Source organism: Gobio gobio (assembly GCF_949357685.1).
Source record: "Gobio gobio genome assembly, chromosome: 3".
NCBI lineage: Eukaryota > Metazoa > Chordata > Actinopteri > Cypriniformes > Gobionidae > Gobio > Gobio gobio.
This window is the reverse complement of record NC_137099.1, coordinates 9,912,711-9,940,274: the sequence shown is the minus strand read 5'-3', so window position 1 is coordinate 9,940,274 and position 27,564 is coordinate 9,912,711. Positions and strand designations below refer to the sequence as shown.

The 27,564-nt window shown below is 36.8% G+C and overlaps 1 protein-coding gene across 1 annotated transcript in view; it reads left to right on the top strand.

Moving 5' to 3' along the window:
* pard3ba (par-3 family cell polarity regulator beta a) overlaps positions 1 to 27,564 on the top strand; it is a 277,652-nt gene that overhangs the window by 13,023 nt on the left and 237,065 nt on the right. Inside the window, exon 2 of the mRNA XM_079811668.1 lies at positions 12,756 to 12,857. Within this exon, the coding sequence (XP_079667794.1) occupies positions 12,756 to 12,857 (102 nt within the window). The remainder of the gene's footprint in view (positions 1 to 12,755; positions 12,858 to 27,564) is intronic.

Below are 27,564 nucleotides of genomic sequence, written 5' to 3'. Positions count from 1 at the left end.
TGAGAGAGATTTGTGGGTTCGGGAGGGGCGGATGTGCGCGTGCGCGTTTCATTCAGAACGCAAGGCAAAATAATCGTTTTTTCTCGATTGTACTATTTTGGTGATCGTTGGGAGGCAAAATCGAAATCGAAATCGAAATTCGATTAATTGCACAGCCCTAGGTTAAACATAAGATATGATTCGTCTCGTCTTGTGTAGATCTAACGGCTGATCTTTGCTCTCATTAATCTATAATTTGTTGCTAGACAGATCGTTTTGTCTGAGGGCAAAGTGAAGTTTCAAAACTTTATATTTTTAAGATATTAAACTTTACCGTTGTAGTCTCCTAGCGCTGACTTTGACTGAATTGCTTTATTTATTGTATAGCTTCTTATACCTTTTACTTATACGTTTATAATTGCTATTGATGATCACACATAAACAGACATTTAACAAAAAGAGACTGGGTTGTGTTTTATGCCATATTTAATTTATTACAGTGATAATCATAGCCTATATTATGTGTGTGTGTGTTTTTAAATGTAAACGAAAAGAGGCTGGGTTTTTTTATATTTAGTTTTGTTATAAACATGCATTGAAGATAATATGCATTGCCTGCACTACATATATACTGAGTGATACTGTCAAGAACGCTGCTTGTCCATTAGCAGAGTAGGCGGACTAGTGTCCTCCCTCCCGTCCTCGGGAGTTCATTCTCCGGAGTCAAACTTGGTATGTCACGGACGCAAGTCAGAAGTTCGCGTACGAAATATGTCATAAAACACCACTGCCTCATTTCATAAAAAATAAAAATAAACATAATAATAGCCACACGAATGTGGTTCATGCAACGCATAGCTAGGCCTACATTGATTATCTTATATATTTATAATAAAACGAAGTATAAAACACCCTGCCTCTTTTCGTTTACATTTTAAAAATAATATATTAAACATTAATATGTGGTTTAGGTAAGGTGACCAGATTTCTGAAATGGAAACCGGGGACATTTCCTATTTGAGAACACAAGTACAGACAGAAACGGCCAGAGTCTCAGATGTTTCTCCGTCGCTCTGCATACGTCATCTCCCTCATCGCTCTGATTGGTTTTAGGTCTATCCAATTGCGCCGAGAGGCATTTGAGCGACGCCCGTTGGTGACGCCCCTTTGGAAATTATTTGTCTATGAAGCTTTGCCAGACCATAACTCAGTTACTACTGAGAATGGTCTGGTTTTAACCAGGCTAATGTATATCAGATATCTGATCTATTTTTAGTGGCATTCAGTATAAGGATTTGACTGTTCATAGATTAGGTCAGTTCTCTTGCGCTGCTGCTTCACTAGCATCGTCGGCATTGGGAGTTAACACAGTTTGAGCAGCGGCTCGCATTGATAAGGCTCCGGGTTTGTGTCTACTGACAATTCACCCTCCTCCACTTCAGGGTAAGGTAGGAGAATGACCGCTCTGTTGCAAAGCTACTGGCGTCACTCCAGTCATTCTCCATCTTTGCGACTCGCGAGTCTGACAGCTGTCAATCAATCCGTCACTGCGGGTCTCAGGTGCACGCCCTCCGCTCAGCTCCGCCCTCGGTTCGTCCCCTCTGTCTCCGCTGGGCTCTGCTCACTTTTCCAGCATTTTTCAAAAATTGCCAGTGGGTGGAGTTAAGCTCTGAGCAGGGGTTTAGTTACCCTTTAAGGACTACAACAGTCGGCTGGTAGGGACTACACAAGCTTCCTCCCGGGTTAGTGACATCACTAACCCTGAAATTTACATAAATCCGCCCCCAGGAACATGCAACAAAGGGGGTGAGATTATCATGGCAGAATATGCTAATCAATGACTTGAAGATGGTTAACTCCACATCAGCTTCATAAATTCATCAACTAACCATTCAGAAATGTCCTGTTGCATTCTACATGTTGCTTCTTCTTAAATCTCTCCATCATTGTCTGACTCCGGTTTGAACATAAAAGGCTGAACAGTTTCATTGCCTGTCTGCATGAGGTTATCAAAGCTGCTAACTGGAGTTCTTGAAGCTCCGCCTCATGAGCAACAGCTAATTTGCATTTAAAGGGACCCACAAAAACGGCACGTTTTTGCTCACCCTCAAAAAGTGCCAATTTTAACAGGCTATAATAAATTATCTGTGGGGTATTTTGAGCTAAAACTTACACATCAGAGACTTATTTTACATCTTGTAAAAAGGGGCAATCAACCACCCCTTTAAGGTGCATGCGGCTCATGTGTGAAACACGTGCTGCAAACACATGAATAAAAATGAAGTGAGCCCGGCATACTTACATATTCAAATGTATTAATGTCTTTAAGCCATGCAATGGATTAGCTAGACGAAATATAGTTAACTAAGGGTCCAAAGGGCCCTCCAAACAAGTGATTTTACTGAACATAAGAACTACTTACTTGTGTAAATGCCACAATAAAAATACATAGAATTATAAACAAGTAATAAGATCCTGGTTGATGATTGATGATCTTCCAGTGCGTGATCTTCCATCACAAAATAAGATATTTTAAAGAATGTTGGTAACCAGACAGTTGACGGTAGCCATCGATCTCAATAGTATTTTTTTTTCTACTATGTAAGTCAATGGCCACTGTCAACTGTTTGATTACCAACATTCTTTAAAATATATTTTGTGTTCAACAGAAGAAAGACATTCATACAGGTTTGAAACTTAAAGGTGAGCTTTTTTTGGGTGAACTATCCCTTTAAGATCGAAGCAAATATAAAATGCCATTGTCATGAATTCCATGATTGTGAAATGTAAATCTTTTAGGTTGTTTTTATCAAAAAATGTAAGTGCAATCACTTAGAAAAGTAATTGCACACATCCTCTCAATAAGCCGCATGATTTGAGGTATTGTATCACAAACTGCATTACATTCTGACATTTAATACTTTGCTTTAGGGTTTTGTTCAGATTGTTAACCCTCAGTATACATCATAGTAATCACAATTTGCTTGCATTTGCAAAAAAACAAAAAATAACTAATTAAAGATTGTAGCTGTGAGGAATGATTTACAATTAGTGCATGTTGGAATGACTTCTGTTCTCATAGATGTAGAGGCTGATTACTGGGTGTGTTTGACATTTGAGACCAAACAACTTCTCAGAACTTCCTGCTGTTTAATGCACAGGTAATCGGATCTTGTATTTTCAGTTTTCTCACAGTGTTTTAGGCGATTTGTGGGAGAAGGAACAAAAAGACTCAAAATAGTAGAGCTACGTGATTCTGGATAAATCATGATTTAGTTTGTTTAAAATAGAGATAATGATTCTTGATTAATGATTCTGAATAGGCAACTAAACAAAATAACATGTCATTTTAATATTTAATAATTAAATAAATATTTAAAGGGCTAGTTCACCCAAAAATGAAAATTCTGTCATTTAATTACTCACCCCCATGTCGTTACAAACCTGTAAGACCTTCGTTCATCAACTGAACACAAATGAAGATATCGTTGATGAAATCTGGGACCTCTCTGACCCCTCTCTGACCCCTCCATTGACAGCAATTTAATTAACACTTTCAAGGTCCAAAAAGGTAGTAACGAGATCGTTAAAAATAGTCCATGTGACTCCAGTGGTTCAATCTTAATTTTATGAAGCGACGAAAATACTTTTAGTGTGCAAAAAACAAACAAAATAACAACTTTTTAAAATTTCTTCTAGCTTCTCAGACTCTTACGCTGTTGACGTAAACAGTGCAGCGTTTCCAGAATGCGGCAAGAGTCGGAAACACTGCACTGTTTACAGTGCGTCAACAGCATAAGAGTCTGACACAGGTTAGAAGCAATTGTTGAATAAAGTCGTTATTTTGTTTGTTTTTTGCGCAGAAAAAGTATTTATGTTGCTTTATAAAATTTTGATTGAACCACTAGTCACATGGACTATTTTATCAATGTCTTCACTACCTTTCTGGACCTTGAAAGTGTTAATTCAATTGCTGTCTATGGAGGGGTCACAGAGCTCTCGGATTTCATCAAAAATATCTGATGAACGAAAGTCTTACGGGTTTGGAACGGCGTGAGGCTGAGACATTTTTTTTTATCGGTTTGAATGAATGACTCACTCATTTAGGTTGTTTCTCAATATGCGTTCTTCAGCGATCTGTTCTTGTACTATGTTATCATCAACCGTCAAAGTTCAATTCCAATACTCAAGAAAGCAAGAACAGAGGATGCTTGAAAGTACCCGGATGTGTTCTTGATATCGAGGATGTATGGAATTCAGGCTTGAGAGAATCGAAACATTAGAAATCCCAGGAGACGCTGCGGGTGGTCGATGTACCTGTAAGCCTAAAAGGCGTTTGTTCTCGAGATTCTCACTACAAGTTTGCAAATATGCGATGGTTCGTGAAAGTAAACCTTTGTCCGTCGCTTTTTTCATAAATACACACGGTTTCTCATTTTCATAAATACACACGGTTACTCATTTTCATAAATACACACGGTAAAATAAAAAAAGATATAAAATTATATGAAAACAATGTCTATAATAATATGAAAGAAATGTTTAACAGGTGATGTTATGTTGTATTTATTGTGCATTAGCCACTATTTATAATATGCTGAGAGTGGGACGTTCAGTTGAGCAACAAGATCGCAGCACATCTAAATTCTCATAAAGATGCGTTCTGTGTGCAGAGTTCGTTTGTTCTTTCAAGGTCGCCTGGCAAGACCGGTCTCCACGAGAACGCAAGTCCGTTCTTTGTGTTCTTGGAATTGAGAAACAGCCAAAGACTTCACTTGTTTCATTACTGGATGAATCAGCATTTTTTGAACGAATTTCTTTAATAAATGAAACCCTCTACAGTGCGAGTAAATCACTCGCATATGCGAGTAAATCTTCACTCTGGGCGCCCAAATAATATCTATCAAATAATATCTAATAAATGCTTAGATTTTACTCACCAGTGCGTGTGTTAGAGGCTAAGAATAAGTTTAGCATAGGTATAATGTACAATGTAATAATATACATGTAAACCATGTTACATGTATACATGTAAACCATTCTTGGTTGTATTTTCCGGTCAAAACAGAGTTTTGAATTATTCAACTTTTAAGAACAAGCAGAAGATATGCGGTTTCTCCGGTAGTGGGCGGGACTCAAATGGCAATCTCATTGGCTGGTGCTCATCTATTACCTTCACTGTTTTGATTTCAGCAAATCAGATCGAGCAAATGCAGACAACGTGAATAATATTCATGAACCCAGCAGCTCATCAATCCTTAGTGCGTTGGATATTGTTATTATTATTAGTAGTATTATTATCTTATTAATAATTACTATGGAATTACTAATAATTATCTACTACTATTATAATTTTTTACAGAAACACTGAATGACAACAATATCTTAAGCACCACCAGCAGTCCTAAGTTCAGTTAAAATATCAAATATGTGTGTATATAATGTAAATCTCGATATAGATGTATTCGAATGCACACACATGTATATATTTAAGAAATATTTGCATGTGTATATACTGTGTGTATATATATCTATATAATTTATATTGTATATAAATATAAAAAACATTTCTTAAATATATACATGCATGTGTGCGTGTTTATATACACATAATAATTATACAAAGCACACACACATACTGTATATTATGTAAACAAACTTTTTTTTTGGATGCGGTTAATTGTGATTAATCGATTTGACAGCACTAATATTTATATATCAGTCTGTCGAGTAAACGAAAACATTCATTAGCTATTGCCAAGGTGTGCGTAGAGGTTTGAAATGACTACCATAACGATGTAATTGATACAGTCTTAATTTTAAGTGTCAAGTTACTTTTAAAAGATGATTTACTATGTCCCAACAAACTTTTATTCCATTACTTCCGTAATCATTTCAATCATTGTAACAGAGAAACAATAATACTGTGTGCTTTCAAAAGACTGCGAAGCTGTTTTCATAACTGTATTTATGACAACTGCGTTATCTGGATCATTTCCAATGCAGATTTGAATGTTTGCTGTGGTCATACTCGTCTAAGGTTTAATTTCACAGCTGTCATTTTGGAGTAAGATCGTGTGGGTGTTTGAATTGAGATCACAATCTTTTAACGTTCAATCAGACCGATCCACAAAACAGTTGTTTCTCCCATTTATTTGTTTCTTGTCATTGGCAAGACATATGCTGTTGATAATGAATCTGTATTAATATTTCCAGTCTTTGCTGTGGGAAGCTTTAAATGTCTAAACGGTTTCTCAGTGTCATGGGAGCTTGTGTGTGTAAAAAGCACCAGGTGTGTTGTTCATCCAAAGCAAATGTTTCTCAGATGGTATCATGAAGCTGAAAACAGTCCCAGCGGACATATCTGCCTAAACAGCATGAGCACTTTTCCACACCAGCAGGGTGGACGCAAACTGCTGCTTCCTGTTGAGACTGAAGCGGAGAAAGCGCCTTCACAAAAAAATAATCAGTGTGTGTTAATCTGGGTTGAATTGAGAGGCACGGTGTCATTCTGGATTGGAGGAACTGCCTTTTTTCAGTGGTCAGATGGTATCAGCTTTCGTTTTAACATGTTTTTGGAGGATTGAAACTGTGTCTTTGAACAAATATAGAGGTTTGGAAGGGTTGTGAATTGATTGAGCACCGGTTCTCTTTTGAACTCCAGAATATGTGCTTGTGTGTGCAAATAGAAACTCAGACATCCCACCTCTCCCTGAAGTTTCGAGAGTCTAGCGCATATTGATAGTAGCAAATTATATACAATATCCTGGGAATATCAAGTGAGCGAGAGAGAAGCCCTGTTTCCACCTTGTATTAAAGGGATAGCACACCCAAAGATGAAAATGTTGTCATCGCTTGCTCACCCTCAAGTTGCTCCAAACCTGTATGCATTTCTTTGTTCCGTTGAACACAAGATATTTTGAAGAATCAAACAGCTGACGGTAGCCATTGACTTCCATAGTATTGTTTTTCCTACAATGGAAGTCAATGGCTACCGTCAGCTGTTTGATTACCAACATTCTTCAAAATATCTTCTTTTGTGTTCAACAGATGAAAGAAATTCATATGGTTTTGGAACAACTTGAGGGCGAGTAAATTATGACACATTTTTCATTTTTGGGTGAACTATCCCTTTAAGATGCATTTTCTGTGATCCGATCACAAGTGTTCAGCTAAGACACGTTACCGTTTACACCTGGTAAACAATCTTTCTTCCTCCCCAATATTACATGAGAACTGTGACTTGCTTAATAATGTGGAACAACCTCTTTAGGTTTTCCATTTACCTAATAAGAAACCTGGCAAACTACTTAAACCTGTCTGAGATTGACACCGTTTATCTAAAAAGATGTGCAAAATAAAACAAACTTTTTCTTTGAAAACTAAAATACTTCTGTATGTCTCTTGCATAATTATGTGGAACACAATGTAGTTCTATAACACGCAGTTTTATCATTATTAGTTTATTTCTTTGTTTATTCCCAGGTTTAAATCAAGAAAGAAGAAATCATATATTCAATATTGCCTCAATGCTTTCGTTAAATATCCTGTTTTCCACTGGCCCAATCTAAAAATCTATTTCATTTATTTTTAGCAGATTATATGTCAGAAAACAAGTATTTTTTTTTTAGATTGATTTAAAGAAATATTTTAGACATAATTTATTAGGTTTTTCATTTGTATTCATTTTCCTTGGAAGCTATGCATGTGTACATTTTCGGTGCAAATTATACTAGTTTGTTTGACCCACCCAAGACTATGACAGATCATTCACAGTTTTGACTTCTTCTATATTGCACATATTGAAGTTCACAATGATGAAACATTCAATGCGGTTTCCACAAATACTTTCATTGAAGTCAACTTTCAATGTATCGAAATGCAACCGTTTAGTTGTGTGCTATTTAACATTCAGCATGATTGCATGGCATGACGATTGTAGGATTTATTGTCTTGTGCGTCAACAGTTTCATTGAGGTTTCTGCTGAAAAAAAGGCGTTGACCTGGATGTGTAATGTCATTATGCGTTACTAGCCAAACACGTTCTTTTAGACCATTGTAGTATTTTTTTTCTTCTTCCCCCAACCCAGGTAGCAAAGTCGTTCTGCGAGTTTGTTCGGTAATGAGCTGATGGTATTTAAACTATGACAAACGTACTCATCTGACTTATCTTATCTGGTTACATGTGTACACATGATTGTATGAGTTCCCACCGTAAATTTTCAAGTTCTCATTCGACCTGTAACCTGTCTTGTCAAGGTTAATAAAGGAAATTTATTGCAGCCATTTGACGTTTTGTGAAATAATTACAATTTAAAATATTTTTCTATATTATAAAAGATTTTTTGCTCTAATTTTGACCATCCATTACTTCAGTCTTCAGTATCACATGATCCTTCAGAAATCATTCTAATATGCTGATTTGCTGCTGTTTAAAAATTTTGTGCAAGCATGATATATTTTTTTCAGGATTCTTTGATGAATAGAAAGTTTGAAAGAACAGCATTTATTTAAAATAGAATCTTATATAACATTATAAATATCTTTACTGTCACTTGTAATCAATTTACTGCATCCTTGCTGACTAAAAGTATTAATTTAATACATTTTAAAATACAATTTAAAAAAAAATCCAAACTTTTGAACAGTTGTGTGTGTGTGTTTGTATTTCTTTCATTTATTGTAAATCATTTTCTGACAAGTTGTCAGTGTGATTTAAAGGCATAGTTCACCCAAAAATGAAAATTAGTCCATGATTTACTCATCCTCAAGTCATCCTAGGTGTATATGACATTCTTCTTTCAGACGAATAAAATCAGAGTTATATTAAAAATGTCCTGGCTCTTCAAAGCTTTATAATGGCAGTGAATTGTTGCCTCATTTATCCATAAAAGTGCATCTATCCATCATATAACTGCTCCACATGGCTCCAGGGGTTTAATAAAGGCCTTCTGGCATGTTCGTGTAAGAAAAATATCCATATTTAAAACTTTATAGACTAAAACAACTAACTTTTGGCGGATTGCCGTACGCATCGATTTATGGTGAAAGAGTAACCCCTGACCCTTGAACCCTTGACGCATGCGTATTGACGAATGCAGAAGTGCAGAGGATGGAGCAAAACAACGGTCATGAATAAGAGTCTAAAACGAGAATTTTTAAAGAGAAATGGTGGAGGATTTCGATATAAGAGAAAGAGGGGCTCGAGTTTGTGGCCCAGCACTATCCGCGAGAGGCGTCAAAGCGTGCGATGCTCCTGTACATTCACTCCAAAAAAAAAAAAAAGGTTCTATATGGCACCAAAAACGGTTATTCGTCGTAATCATAGAGGAACCACTTTTGGTGCTATATAGCACCATATCTTAACATGTTCTGTATATGGTAGCTGTGCTATATAGCACCTTAGTCTAAGAACCGGTGAAGAACCTCCTGAAAAACCTCCTGAAGAACCGCTGAAGCACCAAAATTGGTGCTATAGCACTTAAAAAGGTTCCCCTATGATTTCGAGTCAAGAACCATTTTTGGTGCCATATAGAACCTTTTTCTATAGTGTTGCGTCAGGGGTTACTCTTTTGCCGTAAGTCGACTTGCGTGCGGCTTTCCGCTGGAAGTTAGTTGTTAGCAATTAGTATTACTTTGTACCTGGGATCCGTTCTTCGTACGTCGCTAACTCAGTTAGCTGGATTTGATTGTTGACGATTTGGCATGATCTTGGATTGTTTGGTTCTTCGACGCTCATCCTGGACTTGCTGTCATAGCAACAGGTCCGGAAGCTTAAACCTGCTCGCGAGCAGGCTTATTTCATGTACACAGGATTAGATTGCACCTTTTTAAGCGATGTTGATACTTAAAATTTGTCCCAACCAATGCTACTTTATTACAAGAGTTCCTTGCTGAACCAGGGACAATAATCATTTAAAATAATAACAATAATGATATAAAATGTGCATTTGAAAATAATGAGAGATTTATTTTTGATGGAATAATTACTTATAAAACGTTATTGCAGTCTTACACACTTGCTGCACAGTTACTCTGAGCCGTGCATTAATTTGAGTGATGACGGATATTATGGGATGGCTTGATGCAGCGCAGGAGAAGCAGAGAACTTGATCTTGACCCTTAAGAAACTTTAATTATTACTGTCATGTAACAAATATGCTTCCAATGTAATTAAAAATTAAATGAATAGCTATTACAACATTGAAATAAAAATGTAAAGGGTGTACAAATACTATAATATCGTGAATATAAATAATTGGGAATCATGTTTTTAAAAAAAACATTTATCAATTATCTATTATAATTTATGTTGGTTTGGTCGTTTGGCTGTTTCCTTGTAAAGGTCCAGAAATTCGTGTTTTTTATGTGTAATTTGTCTGGTTTTTTGCCAGGTGGCTTTTTAAATTAGGTGTGATGTCATTACGTTGTCTTGACGCCAGCCAATCGCTGCTTTAATGTTCGTGGTTTCGAGTGTCGCTGCATCTGCCCTCTTCAGGGAACACAAGAACGCGCAGTAATCTTAGATAATTTAATCCAGATATTTTAATCCAATCCGCAAATTCGTTTGAAGAACCAAATTAGCCAGAGATCAGTTATCACAATTAGAAGATCTGGGATCTGTCAAATCATCTGTATTAATGCGAGGTACGAAGAACGGACCCCTGGCCTTAAAGTAATAAGGCATATAAGGCTAGGGCTGGGCCGATAAACGATATCATATCGAATCGCGATAAAATTAATGTCGATAACGATGATAAGCTCTGGACATTTTTACTCAATATAGATTACCCAATTGCGCAACAGAAATAAACGCGACAACAGCCAGTCAGAGCCAGTCAGCGTGCAGCTTTTAACGTGCACAATCAAAAGTACATGAGTGGAAGCGGCGACGAACGTTAATTCAAAAGTGAAACTAACCGAGTCATCATCCAAAGACGACAAATTTTTTGATAAAAGGTAGCACGAATTGTTACTCATTTGAACCGCTTCACACAGACCATATATCCGCTCGGGTCAAAGTCCAAACTCACTCACTCAGCGCGAGCTCACTAGAGCAGATCCGTTTCCTCTGATCGGTCACGCAAACACTAAAGCTCGTTGTGAGATCCATAAGCGCGTGCAGTCAACGAAGAACACGAATGTCTCTGTGATTTGAACTAGTTTAATGCCAGATGTAACAGCTGTGTGCAATGATACAGTCAGAAGGCTTTTCCATCTTATCCATAATTTACCATGGATTTACTGATGAAACTGCACCTATGGTACTGTGGCAGATATGTGGGATATTCATATAGAATTGTATTATATTATTAATGTAGACATGTATTAATTGTATTAAAGGAGTAATGGAATATTATTACAGTATTTTTTGTGATTGAGCTATAGAATGTGCATTTATACTAAATGTTTTTAGGCTAGGTCTACTGTTTTTCATTCAAATTCCATAGAAACCATACAGATACATTTTACCAAGGCAGTGAAGAGCTATATGCATGTTTTTAACTGTGGTTATCATGATCTAAATCTATGATACTACAATGGTTAATATTATAAAACTCAAGTCATAATATATTTTTCTCCAATGAGTTTGTTACAATTTTTACCGATGTCCGTGTTTTTGTTAATGCACATAAATTTACATCTGCATCCTCCTAACTCAAGCTACTACTACTGTCAGCTCGCTGTCAAATGTGCATTTCTAAGAGACAAAACATGTAATATTATTAATGCTACACTGCAAACGGTGCCGAAGATATGCCAAAGTCAGGTGACACAAACGTGTTTCATGACTAGAAACAATATCACCTATTAGAACATGCAGAAACTAAGACATTCATTTTTTCTATTAAGAAATGTATTTTGTTAAGGAAAAATGAATGGAAAAGTCAATTCAAAAACATGAAGTGTTTGTCATATAATAAAGAGTAGTTTAAAACCACAATTAACCGTCACAATTCTTTAAATTTGAAAGAAATAAATATTTGACAATTATCGTGATATTATCGATATCGACTGATATGAAAAGATTTTATCGAGATCTCTTTTTGGCCATATCGCCCAGCCCTATATAAGGCCATGCTGAATAAAAGAAAAATGCATTTTAGCTGTCAATAACATTGCACAGCCACTTAATTCTATGATTCCATGTGTCTGTGGATCGTATATGCCAGTCTGTGCTGTAACGGTATTAATGTAAACTCTCAACAGGAAACTCACACCTTTTATTGTCATCACTTCCTTAGTTTCCATACATTCATCCACATGAAAACGTCAGATGGACATTAAAGCTGCTATTGTGTCCTAATCATGACTAAAGGGCTTTCTGGCGAAACACAAGTAGGTTGTTTCAGCTAGCATGTCAAACCAGGGTGTATTGTATTTGCATGTTATCTTTTTTGTAATGAAGACGTTCTCAAAAAAAGTGAGTAGTTAAACATGAAGCAACAGTTGCCTGTGTGTTGCAGGCTTTTTAATATAGTAAAGCGGCGGCAACAACATCATGATAAAAGACACACATGCTGAAGAAATAATTAAACTGATAAATATAATCAATAACAATTATTCTGTGGCTCATCCAATCACGAGTCAGAACTAGCCTAGTCATTTAATAATTTGAAATATAACATGACTTCTCGATCTGCTCATGTTTGTGTATATTCTTTGATAAGCGAAATATGATTTAGAAAACAGCATATTGTCCAAATTTATCTTATTAATCTCTTGTGTTGTTGTTGAACGGGGGACTTCACTGATGGACCTATTGTTTTCGACAGGATGGGGAATTCCTGGTACGGACGCACCATGTGGAGTACGAGGACGGGGGGATCCTGGACCCAGATGACATGCTAACAGACCTGGTGGAGGACAAAGACAAGGTAAGTCTACCGTGGTACCTATACTGAAACACTAGAAGCTGGGCTGAGAGTTTTTCTTCCTTTCTGACTATGAACATAATTTAGCATGTTTGCCACGAAAATGTGCGGTAAACATGTTCAAATGTACTTAAGTTTGTCTGGAAGGGGCAAATCACTTGGCTTGTTTGTAGCAGTGGCCTGTGGTGGACCTCTGAATTGAGCTCCCTCTATGAGTTTAGGTTTTGTTTTCATTTGATGTTTAGACCGCTTCCAAGTTCAGACTTTATTATTTCTAACAGTTGTTTGGATATTTTTTAAGGCTGACCCTGACTAAAGATTTTTCTAGTCAACTATGGTAGTCCCTCATTTAAGCCATTAGTCAACTAGTCAGATGTTTATTGTATTCATTTAATTACTATATATATATTTGGGGAGTGTCATTTGGACAATGTTTTCGGTTTCAGGGCTGATATGTAACATTGTTCTACATTATAATTATGCTCTCAAGCATATGCATAGAACTTGCCGAAGCGCACCAGCAAAAGTAATGATTATGAATATGTCAGGAAAAAACAGAAAGCAGACATTTTGACAATTTATGAACACTTAAATGCATGAATGTTTCGCCAATCATTAGTACATATTGGGGTCTTTAGCGACCCAGATCTATATCTAACACGGAAGTATATCTACCTGTCGCAATAATATAAAACACTCCTGATATTAGAGTTACAATAACAGGAGAATAAAATAAATCATATTTAGTTACCTTTTGAAGCTTGGAAGGGTTCAGTTTGAGCAGATGTTTTACACCATCATCACTGTCCTCATCAGAGCTCATTTCCCAGTACATTCAGCATCTGGCTCATATTCACCATCTCAAACATATTCCCAAAACTATCATTTTTAACATTTTCAAAATCAATATTTTGATCTCTGACAGCTTTTTCACTAGATCCACCATCATGTGACAGTAGCCACGTTTACATGCGCACTTTTTTGTCATTCCGATTAAAATCATTCCGATTGAAAGATTCGGTGGACTGTTTACATGAGACGTTATCTAAACCGATCTGGTGTTTACATGTGCTGACTTTCAGTAGGAATCATTTTGTGACATGCGCACACAGTTTGTCTGCCGCCTCAGATTCGTTACGTATCGTGGATCAATAGTTCTGTGTTGGTAATTTGTATATTTATTTATTTTTCTGTGGGCGGACATGCAGTAGTTTAACCTAATTTATGTCCTATACAATGGCTATTTCAACAGCTGTGAATGATGAATGCGGAATCAAAAATGAATTCAATTCATTTATTTTGAAACACAAAATTAACGATAAAATGCACTCAAATTATTAATAAAAACATAGGATATACGGTGAAACATGAATGAAGCATTCAAGACGTGCTCAGCATCATTACTAGTAGTACTAAACATATATATTTCAGATTATTAAGGAAAGATACTATAATCACAAAGGTATAAATATTAACAAAAGTAATTCAAGTAGACTGTGGGTAATGTTACTTAACCAATTTGAAGCAGTTGTTGAAATGTTTTTTTTATAGCTAACTTAACTAACGAGAAACAGAGAGCAGCTTGAATGTTCCCCGTTGAAATGGCAGCTCTCAACGGCCACCAGGCCTTGTACAGTTTTATAAAAGCTATTTATTATTTGTCGTAAAGTGTAAGAATCACCTCAGAAAAATAAATGATTCTGTCAGGCGCAGTTGAAGCCTAGGACAAACGCTGTCAAGATGAGATGGTGTAGCCAGGCTATGTCTGTGTCATTATTCAACATTATGTTCATAACATGTTACGAAATAAAACGTTTAATACCTCAGAAAAATGAACTTTCTTCTCTTGTCAACATTATAGCCTGGTGTGAGCGCGGCGCGCGCTCCTCAGTTGAGGAGGCGCACGCTGTATATCACGTCACAAAGACGTGCACTCAAAGTAATCGGATCAGATCGTTTACATGGTGGAATTTTTCGTTTGATCGGTTCATGAAAAGGTTTATCCCACCCCTCTCAAACTGATTACAATTTAATTCGGTTTGGTCATTTTTATTCCGATTGAGGTGTTTATATGGAGTATTTTTATTCGGATTGGACTTTTAAACCGATTACAGTGCTCCATGTAAACGCACCTAGTGACACTAATATTTGATTGCATTCAGTTCTTGCTCTGCAGTAAATCACTGAGCCGTTTCATGTTTTCATTATTTCATATTTTTCATATTTTCATCATTATTTTATCTTTTTTTTTCTTGTTGTATTGTTTATAATTAATTGATTGAGGAATACTAAGAAGGTTAATGTCTAACTTTAAAAAATGAATGAGGAGGAGGGTAGTAAATCACATCCTGGGTCACTAAAGACCCGAGGCGTTTAAGGGTTAATAAACTAGCGATTTCTGAGTCAATATCAGCTGCAAAGATGAAGTTGACGACGCTGGCTCCACCAAATAGTGGATAGATCGAAGATAGATCTCCACCGTATAGTGGATGCGCCTTAAGAGAGACATGCACATTTAAGTTAAGCGGGCAGCAAGCGTGGTAATAATTTAGTTTCCACACTTGGATAAGCGCCTAATTAATAGTGCTTATTGTTTAGTCTGTAAATAGTTAATCTATTTTAACCAGTTTGACACATTCATGCAGGTTTGTTGACCAGCTATGAGCATTATTGGTGGGTGTTATGGCATTGGCGGGGTAATCAGCCAGTCACAGCAACAGAAGCAGTACCTTCTTTCACGACTTGCCAAGGAGACAAACTAAGATGTTTCCTCCTCCTGAGAGTTTAATCGACTTTATTTAAACTGCAATGCAATGCTAACTTCTGTAATGTCTTTGCAGTCTTTTGTTGAGCTGTCTGGACATTGATAAACTTCTAGTAGCAGTGGGAACTAGCAAAGCAGGTTACTTCAGTGTGCAAAAACGGACGTTTAGCTGAGACTTGTTTAGCCTGCCCTCCCTGCCTTGAGCGGATTGGTGTACACGCCAATGACATCATCACTATTGACGTTTAGAACCAGTTTGGCAGCATTTACATGTTTTATTTTTTTTATTTTGTATCTTTTTGTACAAGCTTTGAAAAAATACAAACCCACAGCCTTAACTGAATAACTTGAGCTTGATGAATAACTACATCTGCCCAACATAATATTAATGTTTCTTTTTTAAAGTAATATTAAAGTTAATATTCAAACCATGTGTGTGATAAATGTCCATTTTGCATAGTATAATCTCATAAATTGTTATAAATTCAAATGATCCGCATAATAAGTCTAGTTGCATAAATGGAACAAATTATAAATCCTTAGTCAGCTGGAGCTGAATAATTACTAATAAAATATTCATATGATATTCAGAGCAGCTTATAAGGATTGAGTCTCTTTCTCTCGTTTGAATTTGGATCAGTTTATTAGGAATTTAATTGTTCTGGGGGAGAAGTTAGTGGCAGAATGTTATTGGGGACATTGGAAAATTATATGATATTTTACTCCTGAGCAGCGTTCCTATTTATGTATTGTTTTATTCATATAAACCCTGTGCTTTTGTTGTGTTATAGGTATAAATTACAAATCTGCACAATGAAAATTGAGCACACGTACATAATATAGGGCGGATTAAGTCATTCATAATTCATGATATTACATTAATGCTACTGATGCCATGGAGTTGCTATGCAGTCGCTAAGGTCTTCAGAGTATTGTGTGTTTGTTTTTAATATTGCTGTGCAGTTGTTAGGATGTTCTTGGTAGTTGCTAAGTGATTGCTCACTCTAAAATCTCTGATATTGTAGTCTGTAGATGTTCCATATAAACCAGTGGGATTTGTTTATGCATTTTATTGTCCACCAGGCGGAAATAAGTTGGATCACTTATAGGGCTGCAACTAACGATAATTTTGATAATCGATTAGTTGACCGATTATTTTTCCGATTAATCAGATTTAAAAAAGGCTGACAAAACACACGGAATTGACACCAAACTCGGTCAACGTGAAAAAAAGACACTCAAGATGCTATATTGCGAACAATTATAGGATATCTCAAACGATCATGCTATGGTGAGGGATTATCCCTCTGGGGTTCTTCATTTATGGGTCACACTCAGGACCTTCGGATCAAAAATGACCCGGAAGGCGGGATTAAGATAAAAAAGATTTGAGTAAAATCAATGAAATATATTTTTGTTCAATAATATTTCTTCTTTCTTTTTTTGGTGTTTTGAGATAATTTTATGATTTATAATTAATATTTATGCAATAATTATGACCCATTTTTTCCCATTGAATATAATAAAAAATTGATATATATATATATATATATATATATATATAATTTAAAAAATTTTTTTTATTAAAGCTGTATTTCATTTTAGAGTCAAGCCTAGGCCTCATGAAAGCAATTTTTTAAATTATATCGGTGCCATCCGGTGGACACAGGCAATAGCACATTTTTACCACAATATAGGATCTTTTTAAAAATTGTAGCTTCATCGGAATGGTCTGAAACTTGGTGACTTTATTGGTAATTGGTATATGAACACCCAAAAAATTGGGGACAGGATTTGAAAAGTCTAAGTGGTCGTGAAATAAAAGTCACACTCAGGACCTTCGGGTCAAATATGACCCCCATAGGAAATTAATGGGAAATTGGCAAAAATATGAAAATACAGAGTTTTTTTGTGCATACAATCTACAAATCAGCCAGGATGCAGAAAAAAAGGACTTAACAGTGAAGGGGTGAATCTCTAAAACATCAAGAGTGCAAAACAGACAAAATAACACACACACACACACACACACACACACACACACTTATACACACAAAAACACACGCGCACACACAAATGAATGCAGACACAAATGAACGCGTGCCATTCCAAAAGCTAATTGTGTTTTTGTGTGTGTGTGTGTGTGTTATTTTGTCTGTTTTGCACTCTTGATGTTTTAGAGATTCACCCCTTCACTGTTGAGTCCTTTTTTTCTGCATCCTGGCTGATTTGTAGATTGTATGCACAAAAAAACTCTGTATTTTCACATTTTTGCCAATTTCCCATTCATTTCCTATGGGGGTCATTTTTGACCCGAAGGTCCTGAGTGTGACTATTTTTTTTACGACCACTTAGACTTTTCAAATCCTGTCCCCAATTTTTTTGGGTGTTCATATACCAATTACCAATAAAGTCACCAAGCTTCATTTTTGACCCGAAGAACCCCAGAGGGTCAAATAAGGACAAAAAAGCAACACAAAAATTGTCTCATATCATGTGAAATCATTGTTTGATTTAAATTAAGATTGGTTTTGAGCCTAGCTCCTGAAACGCTCGGTTTTTATGGACGTACTGCATTGAAGACTTGGAAGTAAACTGTCAATGTCTGCTGTTAAATTTAGGGCTGGTCCGAATACATTTTTTTGAGCTTCGAAGCTTCGGTAGTAATCAACATCGAATATTCGAAGCTTCGGAGGGAAGGGGCTGAACATATTCTTCTCTCTAATAAAGGCTGGAATCCCGAGAAGCAAGGCTCTGAACCGGTTCAAGGAACGAAAACCGGAAACGAACGAAATTTTAAGAGGAACAAAAACGGAAACGAAATCAAAATCAATTTGAATCGTTCTGAACAGAAACGTTAATTTGAAATGACCATTAACCGGTTAATAACGTTATTTTATCGTTCTCTTTAATATTTTAATTTGGCAGTGACCAATCATGAATTTGATTATTGTTTGCTTTGAAATTACCAGTTGACGGTGCATTAAAAGAGCACTGGTTATCCAGTTTATTTATTCTTTATTCATGCATTTTTTAAAACAAGTCGTGTTGAAAAAAAGTTATGTACAAAGAATGTTATCACTCTTCTGAAAATAATTAGGCATTAGAGGCCACTTTAGATTGTCTAACGCTCCATTAAAACAGGTCCGCTGTTTATGCCTTGTAATTAATGCATGTATTTCTGGTTTTAAAAATGTTATTAAATAAATATTCAAGTTTAATTACCATGTGTTATATTATTATTGAGTGAAAATAAGTCTATTTATACATATTTGTTTAAAGTATAGGCTTAATTAAAATAACGTTATTAGCCGGTATTTTTTCATATCAAACCGTTTTCGGAACAGTAATGTTTATTGAGCAACGCAAAAACGGAAACGCTATAATATCGATTCTGCTCGGAGTGAACCGATTGATATTTTTTTCCGTTTTTAAGCCCTGCCGAGAAGCGACGCACCCGCGCTTCTTCCATATAAGCTCATGCAGTTGTGCGCTGTAGACAGAGAATACTCTGTTGCAGGGAAAGCTAAGAAGCAAATATATTTATTAAGTATAACGAGGTTGGGTTCCAATTCAACTGTCCATCCTGTATTAAAAACTGCTAGGTTATAAAATAATTGTAAAAAAAACCCAGAGTATTGTACTTCGCCAGATTTTATAGTGTAAACATATGCAAGCGCGAATGAGAACCGCTTCGAGGGGGATGCCAGGTGTGCACGATTATTATGAATCCCAAATTTGAAAATCGAATACCAACCCATCGAATATTCTGGTCCAGCCCTAGTTCAATAATTTAGGCTGAATAGGAAATGAGGAAAACTTTTTTTTTTTCTCTCTTTAACTTGCTGCTATAGATTCCTGCACGATATTGTATTCTAAACGCATTGCTTCTGGAAGTGTTTTCCTTCCATTTAGACCGAAAAACCATTCTTGCAAACCCATTTTTCACACTGGCCGGGCCCATTATTGCCCATTATGCAGTCAAGCGGCTTTCGTCTCTGTTATAATAATCTTTATCATCCTTTGGAAACATTCCACCGAGACGAGGTCTCACCGTTAGTAGCGCATGCTAATCAACTTTAATGCAAAGCCAGTGCGAGGGAGTCACAGCATCTTCATTAGACCGTTCTTCACCTCCTACGGAGGTTGATTAGGGTGAAGTTGCCATGGCGATGGAATCAGATTACGGCCCCACCCCTGCTCTGATGCCCATTAACCCCCAGCAGGAAATGATGGCGCTTGGCTTGACCCCCGGGCCCTGCCCATGAATATTCAGCGCGAGATGATGAATGACGTTAATGCGTAGAGTTGCTGTAGTCGGGCCCCGGTGGACTCTGGGAGACTGAGAGGTCATGCTAGGAGGACTTGCCTCACTGTTTCCTTTAGTCAATTAAACGCTTAATCACTCTAGTTCTTCTCTTTTACATTTATTACTCTGTTTTTGTGCCGGTATTATGAACTTTCACTAAATCAGGGTTGATTATGATGTTCTTTGGTGTCTCCTTGTGTGGGTAGATGTCTGAATGAGATTGTTCATCCAAAAATGATCTCCATTTACTCGCCTTCATGTTGGACGAAATCTGACTGTGTTCTGGCTGATTCTTTTTCCAGAGGAGTACGAAATGAGTTAACTAACATAATCTCTGAACTTCTGGCTTTCATGCAGTGACAGTGGGAAAAATTCACCATAAAAGTGGTCCATGTGACTTGTGCACCACATTCCAAGTCTTCTGAAGTCCTAAGCCGCCTTTTCACAATTTCCGTCAAGCGGCGGATGGGAAGACGTTCATTTGCAATGGAGAGTAGTACGGGAGCTGCATGGAGTTTCAATCAGATGCGTAAAGGGAATTTTCAGATCTGTTTTGAGATGTGTGTGCGATGAAATATTCGATCTTTTGTGGCTAGACCGTATTCGACTGTATAGACTGGATTTGATCTGTATTCTAATCTTAAGAAATTAAATAGCCTGACGTCGTCATACTCAATTCTAGTCAGAATATGAGTCTGATTCTGCTCCGTTGGGCTGTGATTATGGGGCGTGTTTCAACCGAACCAGGAAAGACCTCAGTTGGATAGACCTATAACCAATCAGAGCAACGGAGCGACGCATAATGTTAGTTGTCAAATGTCAACAGAACTCAACTGCACTGTGTTGCCAAGTCCGCGGGCTGTTTTTCCATGTTCGTGGGTTGAAGCGACCCCAATTATGTGATATTTAGACCCAGGAATGCGAATTTTAGCAGGCAACCCTGCCAAAAAAACCTTATATTTTACCCCCCAAACGCCCCTGAAAGCTATTGGGTAGTTTTGAGTAGGAATTGTGCGGGTTTTGTTGTGAAAACTTGGCAACCCTGTCTGCACGCACGCTGGAAGAAGTAGAAGAAGATGAGTGTAAACGATCTTTGCCGGTGTTGTAAAAAAGAATTTAAGGATACACGGAGTACTTAGTGAAGGTGTAGAGAAATAGTAAAGGTGAATGCATACACGAACAAGTTCTCCGTTTAGGATTAGAACAAATTCAACCCAATCACTCTTTGGTGACGTGGATGATTACGTTACTGTTGATCATCTGTCCATCATCGTACAAAGCATAGTTGCTCCACAACGGATCAAGTCCAGACCGAACTGCCCGACCTCAAATGTTGTGGGCGGGGCTAAGTTCAGCTGGCATCCAGGCTAGAAATTAAAGGTACGGTTGGCAGTTTTTTTTTTTAGAAACACTTTTTGCTATCCTGATAGCAATCAATAATAGAAGTGGTCTAAATATTAAACCATGTACATCTTTGTAGACAGACACCAAGCACCAAAACAATGAACTTATGCTGCGTTCACACCATGTTGTAAACTTAAAAGTGCTGTATGCAAGTTTTTGACTGTACTAAAGCATAAAAATACCATATGTTTGCAGATATTTAGGAAACATGCTGAGTTCACAATGAGTTGTGAAAATGAATTTTGCAGTTATTTTACTTTGAAATGTGCGTTCCGTGTCCATGTCCTCAATCCTCATGTTTATCTCATGTCTCGGAGCATCTAACTCGAACACACACACACACACACACACACACACACACACACACACACACACACACACACACACACACACACACACACACACACACACACACACACACACACACACACACACACACACACACACACACACCACACCACACCACACCACACACACCACACCACACCACACCACACCACACACACACACACACACACACACACACACACACACACACACACACACACACACACACAAAAAATCTCATCCCAAAGAGTTTTCTCAAATGTCATGACGAGGGGCCAGCATTAAAACTGGGTGACTTCGTTTGACACCACAAATACATTATGCTGACTGTTGAAGCATCCGTTTTCTCATATTTCCACTCATGTATGTGCGTTACCTTCACTCTTTGCTTGCAAATTTAAGAAATTGACCTATGAACGTTCGTTTACGCCCTCTTGTGGCCTATATTCAAGAAATTGAATATAATTTCAATATTATTATTACGTAAGAAATTCAAATTTAGTTTTACAGCGCTTTTCTCTTAAACGTATTGGCACGTCATTTGTTTTGTGTAGAGGTTCATACATTCATTATTCATTGATTTGACCATGGTGCCATATATTTTGATGCGACTTATGTAAATTGAATACAATTTTTAACAAATATTGACTTTGATTTTAGTTTTTTCCTCGCATAAATGTACTGTATAGCTTAAAAAGACTTGATATATAGTCATATGCGCTACTTTGAATACTTTTATAGTGTTGTTTTGGAGCTCAACAGATCCCATCCACATTCACTTTCATTAATTGCAACCAGAACATTGTGCAAAATAGCTCATTTTGTGCTTCACTTAATAAAAAAGACTTCACGGTAAATATAGGTAATAACAGAATTTCAGAATTTTGGATAACTTTTCATCTAAATATACACTTACTTTGCAGAATATCATCAATATATGCAAAATCTACTTCCCTGTTCACTTTTAGTCCTTGAGTGAGTGGCCAATGTTAAATAAATATATTGGTATACTATGATTTAAAACTTGGGTTTTGGTTATAATTTCTCCCACCCTAATTCTGCATGCATTAAACTGCTGTCAGCCCCCGAAGACAAATGTTCAGAGTACAATATGTCAATAGTTCCTGATATCTTGCCTTATCATACTGACCATAAAGGATTCCTCACCCACCTTCATGAGCTTATCATCATGCGTTCAGCCACCATCTCTTTGCCTAATGCCCATAATCAGCCACTCCAGATGATGAATGGTGATTATGTGTGTGTTTTTCGGAGCTCTACAGAGTCACTGATAATGACCTAAATCCCCTACTACACCCTATGATAACAGAGCACTTTACTTTCCCAAGATCCGCATTACCTGTACAGCCCTATCATTCACTTCCACTCACTGTCACTCACCGATGCATTATGGGTCTGTCCCTGTGTGCCAGTGCTGTCATAGCGGCCCGTCAGCATGGGCAGGTTAACAGCCATTAGAGAGGAGAGTTTTATTCAGCATCTAGTCCGGAAAAACTCCACATGGAATCCGTACATGATTCCAATTGGAATTTCCATCATAATTTGGGACCAGACGTTTCTCATTCTGATGGGATCAAAATGAGATCTTTCTTGATGAACTGAAATTTGTACACCACATTTGTATTATTTGATTTGATTAGTCATGTTAATTATTATGGTCATTATTATGGAATCATATTGGAATAACAGTATATTAGAAATTAATGCACTTTTATATTTTTTGGTGATCAGACACTAGGCAAGACTCTTATAGTTTTTATGTACATAACTTATTTATTTAAAAGATTGGGGTTGGTAATGTTTTAAAATAAGTATCTTGTGGTAAGCAAGCCTGCATTTATTTGATCCTACATACAGTAAAAACAGTTATATTGTGAAATATTATTACACTTTAAAATAACTAGTTTTCTGTTTTAATACATTTTGAAATGTAATTTATTCCTGGGATGTGAAGCTGAATTTTTCAGCATCATTACTCCAGTCTTCAGTGTCACATGATCCTTCAGAAATCATTCTAATATGACGATTTGCTGCTCAAGAAACATTCTTTATTATTATTGATGTTCATCTTGACAACGGTTTGATTTTGTGGAAACCGTGGTACAAGATTCTTAATATAATTTTTTTAAATGGAAATCTTTTGTTACATAAATATCAATTCTATTTTTTTCTAAAGAAAAAAAGCATTTGAGTTCTATTGTCGTATAATGTATTCATCATGCACTTTAGAAAGAAAGAAAAAAACTAATACTCAATTTCTTATTAACAGCTTATCTGTGATGGGAAAACAATGAAATTAGCTATTAAAAAAAGTAAAGGAAAAAGAATAAAGAAAGAGCGTGCGTGAGATAAAAGACTGTCTGTTTGTATCATTTTAATTAACTTCAATGATAATTCAGATCCTTCTGTTTTTTAAATGGTGTAATTTACCAGCCCTTGATTCCTCTCATACTTCTGATGATTTATAAATATTTTTCCCCCTGTTTTAGATGTTTTTTCTTCCTTCAAGTCACGGTCATCCTTGTGATGTTTTTGGACCTTGTAAATAGGCCTAATGAATTTGCCATGCTAATTAGCACATATTTCAAAAGCTAATTCGGAATAAACGACTACTGAGTAATTGGCGTTATTGTAGTCTGCCAATTAATATGCAGATTGTGGCGTGTCTCTGGGCCACAAACATTTAAAATGTATAGCGGGCCAGCATGCATGCTAAGTCAATAGTTAGCATCACTGGCATCCAGCTAATTTTGAAACGCATTTGTCTTTTTTTTTCATTTCACGTCTGGCGTCATTGAGAGAACGATCATGCTTGCTGAATAGAGCCTGATTGCTCAAGCTGAACGTTTAACTACTGCGGTTTTCTCAATTTGCCGGCATAGTTAAGCACTATTCAGCTAATATGAGCCGCGGGTTCATTCGATTACATTTCAAATGCAGAAGAATGATTCTAATAAAAAAAAATCTCATAATACATGAAGAATTTGATTGATTAAGGCTATTCAGAAACTGAGAAAAGAGCTGTGGGAACTCATTTTCACTGATGAACAAAACACAACGGCGATTTGATGCCGCAAAGTCACAGTTTCAGCTACATGAAGCATTCAGGAGTGAATAGAATTATTTGATATTGTCTGAAAATATATTCTTATGAGTTGATGGTCAATGATCTGATGTATGTTTTATATCCTCCAGCTTTTTTGTCCTTGCTTTTTAAAGTTATAATTTAATGTGTTTTGTAAGTGTTTTTTTTGTATGCCAAGATGTATCTTTATGCTGCATTCATAGCTTGTCAGAATAACAATAATTACAAAACAGGGCTTGACGCTCACTTTTTTCCCCAAGCCTAAGTTGAAAAATGTATGGGCGCATTTAGAAACCTTCGGGGTGCACCTAACTATTTCTACATTTATATATAAAACGCACTGTAACAGATTTTGCAGTTGTGTTATTTTAGTATCTTTGAGATACAGTTTTTGTAATATTTTGAATTCAATTTAATTCTGCTTTCATTTTAATTTTAGATAAAAGTGTGAGTAATTCTGTTTTGTCATTTTTTGTTTTTGTTATTTGTAAAAATGTCTGTATAGTTTTTTTTTTTATTAATTATTTCAGTTTTAGTTTGGTACATCAGGTTAATGAAACTAAACAACTAAATGAAAATAAGAAAAGTTAAAGTTATTTGTTTTTTAAGTATACGTTTTATATTTTATGTCAGTGAACATTTATTTATTTAAAAAAATAAATATATTTTCTAAATGTTTTTTTTTAATTAAAAAAAAAGTTTTTTTAGTTTTTGTTAATTATAAAAACACTGATACTAGTAAAATCTATATATTTAATAATATGTGTCAAAGAATGTTCTTAGTCTTTCCTTCCTGTGATGGGGCATCCCACACTCAAAAAAATGAACTTTCACTGTTGTTAGTTGCACTCAAATCAAACTTGTTCACATTACTTAAAGGGTAACTAAACCCTAAACCAACTTTTTTTAGTTAATGATCTGTAATACTGGGGCTTTATTAATGCTGTTCATTGATTCGAGTAAATGTTTTGACATATGAGTATAAAGTGCTTTAATTCTATAAAATATGGTGTAAAACCTCCAAAGTGCTGCCCTCTTAAGGTTGAACGGTGGCTACTGCAGTTGAATTTTCCTATTGGACGTTGTGGTACATCGTGACGTAGGATGGTTCTTCCAACGGCTCACTATCTGCGCCCCTGGCACGAGCTCACCACGCCCTCAGAAATGTTTCCCCCAATCACATGATGAGAACGGCTTCACTCCAGTATGAACTGTCATGTTACATGAAGTAGAAACATTATGAATGAAACTGACTTGACACTTGCTTTAACATTGTAATGAAGAAAATACGGTTTAATAATGCAGTTGTCAGTACACTTTTCTTGCGATATTATTGCCGCCCGTCATGTGTACAGATCATTTTCATACATGAGACGCGCTTTCAAACCCTGACACGCAAGTGGTTACCCCGGACGCAGATAGATTAGGTCAGTTCTCTTGCGCGGCTGCTTCACTAGCATCGTCGGCATTGGGAGTTAACGCAGTTTGAGCAGCGGCTCGCATTGATAAGGCTCCGGGTCTGTGTCTACTGACAATTCACCCTCCTCCACTTCAGGTGAAGGTAGGAGAATGACCGCTCTGTTGCAAAGCTACTGGCGTCACTCCAGGCATTCTCCATCTCTGCGACTCTCGAGTCAGACAGCTGTCAATCAATCCTTCACTGCGGGTCTCAGGTGCGCGCCCTCCGCTCAGCTCCGCCCTCGGTTCGTCCCCTCTGTCTCCGCTGGGCTCTGCCCACTTTTCCAGCATTTTTTGAAAATTGCCAGTGGGTGGAGTTAAGCTCTGAGCAGGGGTTTAGTTACCCTTTAAAAAACTCTTGTAACTAATTTGACTTAGATTTACTGAGTTGTTACTACTAAAAATGAGTATTGTCAGCTTTACTTAATAAGTGTTTGTTCAGTCAACTTAACATTGCTGAGTGAAACGAACAAACTCAGCAGTGGATCTGTAGTTCCCAGCATGCTTTGCAAGGGACTGCATTAGGAGAGTAAATTTAGGGATTAAAGTGTTATAATGTTATAATTATATCTTTTTCAGTAAAGTAGGGATGGGCATTTGTCAATTTCTCATTTCGATCATCGATAGGTCTCAAAAACGAGTACTCGATTACTCGGGGGCGGGGCATGTGCAGGGGGCGGGGCATGTCCGTCATTGAGATAATGAAAAGCCAAGATGTCAGCGCCGTGTAAAGGCCTACGAAAGCTTCAACTCTGGTCTGCGGAAGTCAATGAAGTCGCGTCGTCCATATCTTTTTATGGTCTATGGTATAGACCCGAGGAGAAGCTCGTAGGCAATCTTTTACTGTCTATGAGGTAATCGGGGGGACGTGGAGGCATAAATGCAGATAGAGATGTTGCAGATCCTGCTTCATTCATCAAAAGTTGCTCCTGCTCACTCTCTCTGTCTCTACAAGATTCAGTGATTCAGAATTCCCTTTGCACAACTACTAGAAGACTTGCCACTGTCGGACAGGCTGATAACGTCACATCTACGTCGTCAAGCTCAGTCTGAGGCTGCGCTGTACATCAGCCATCAGGAAGTGATGAACTGACTTCAATTCTCCCCGTTGAAGTCTATGGAGTCGCTCTATCCATTTCTTTTTCTGTCTATGGTATTAACTTGCACAGATTAATTGTTCACCCTAAGACCTGTAATGTGTGCTAAGAAAGTTAATAAGATCAATTTTGATTTCATGACGACTTTAAAATTATCATTTAGATGCTTGTACCATTTAAGATATTGAAGACTTTAAATCGTACATTTAAGAAAACTGATCCGCAGGGATTTTTTATTTGCACAC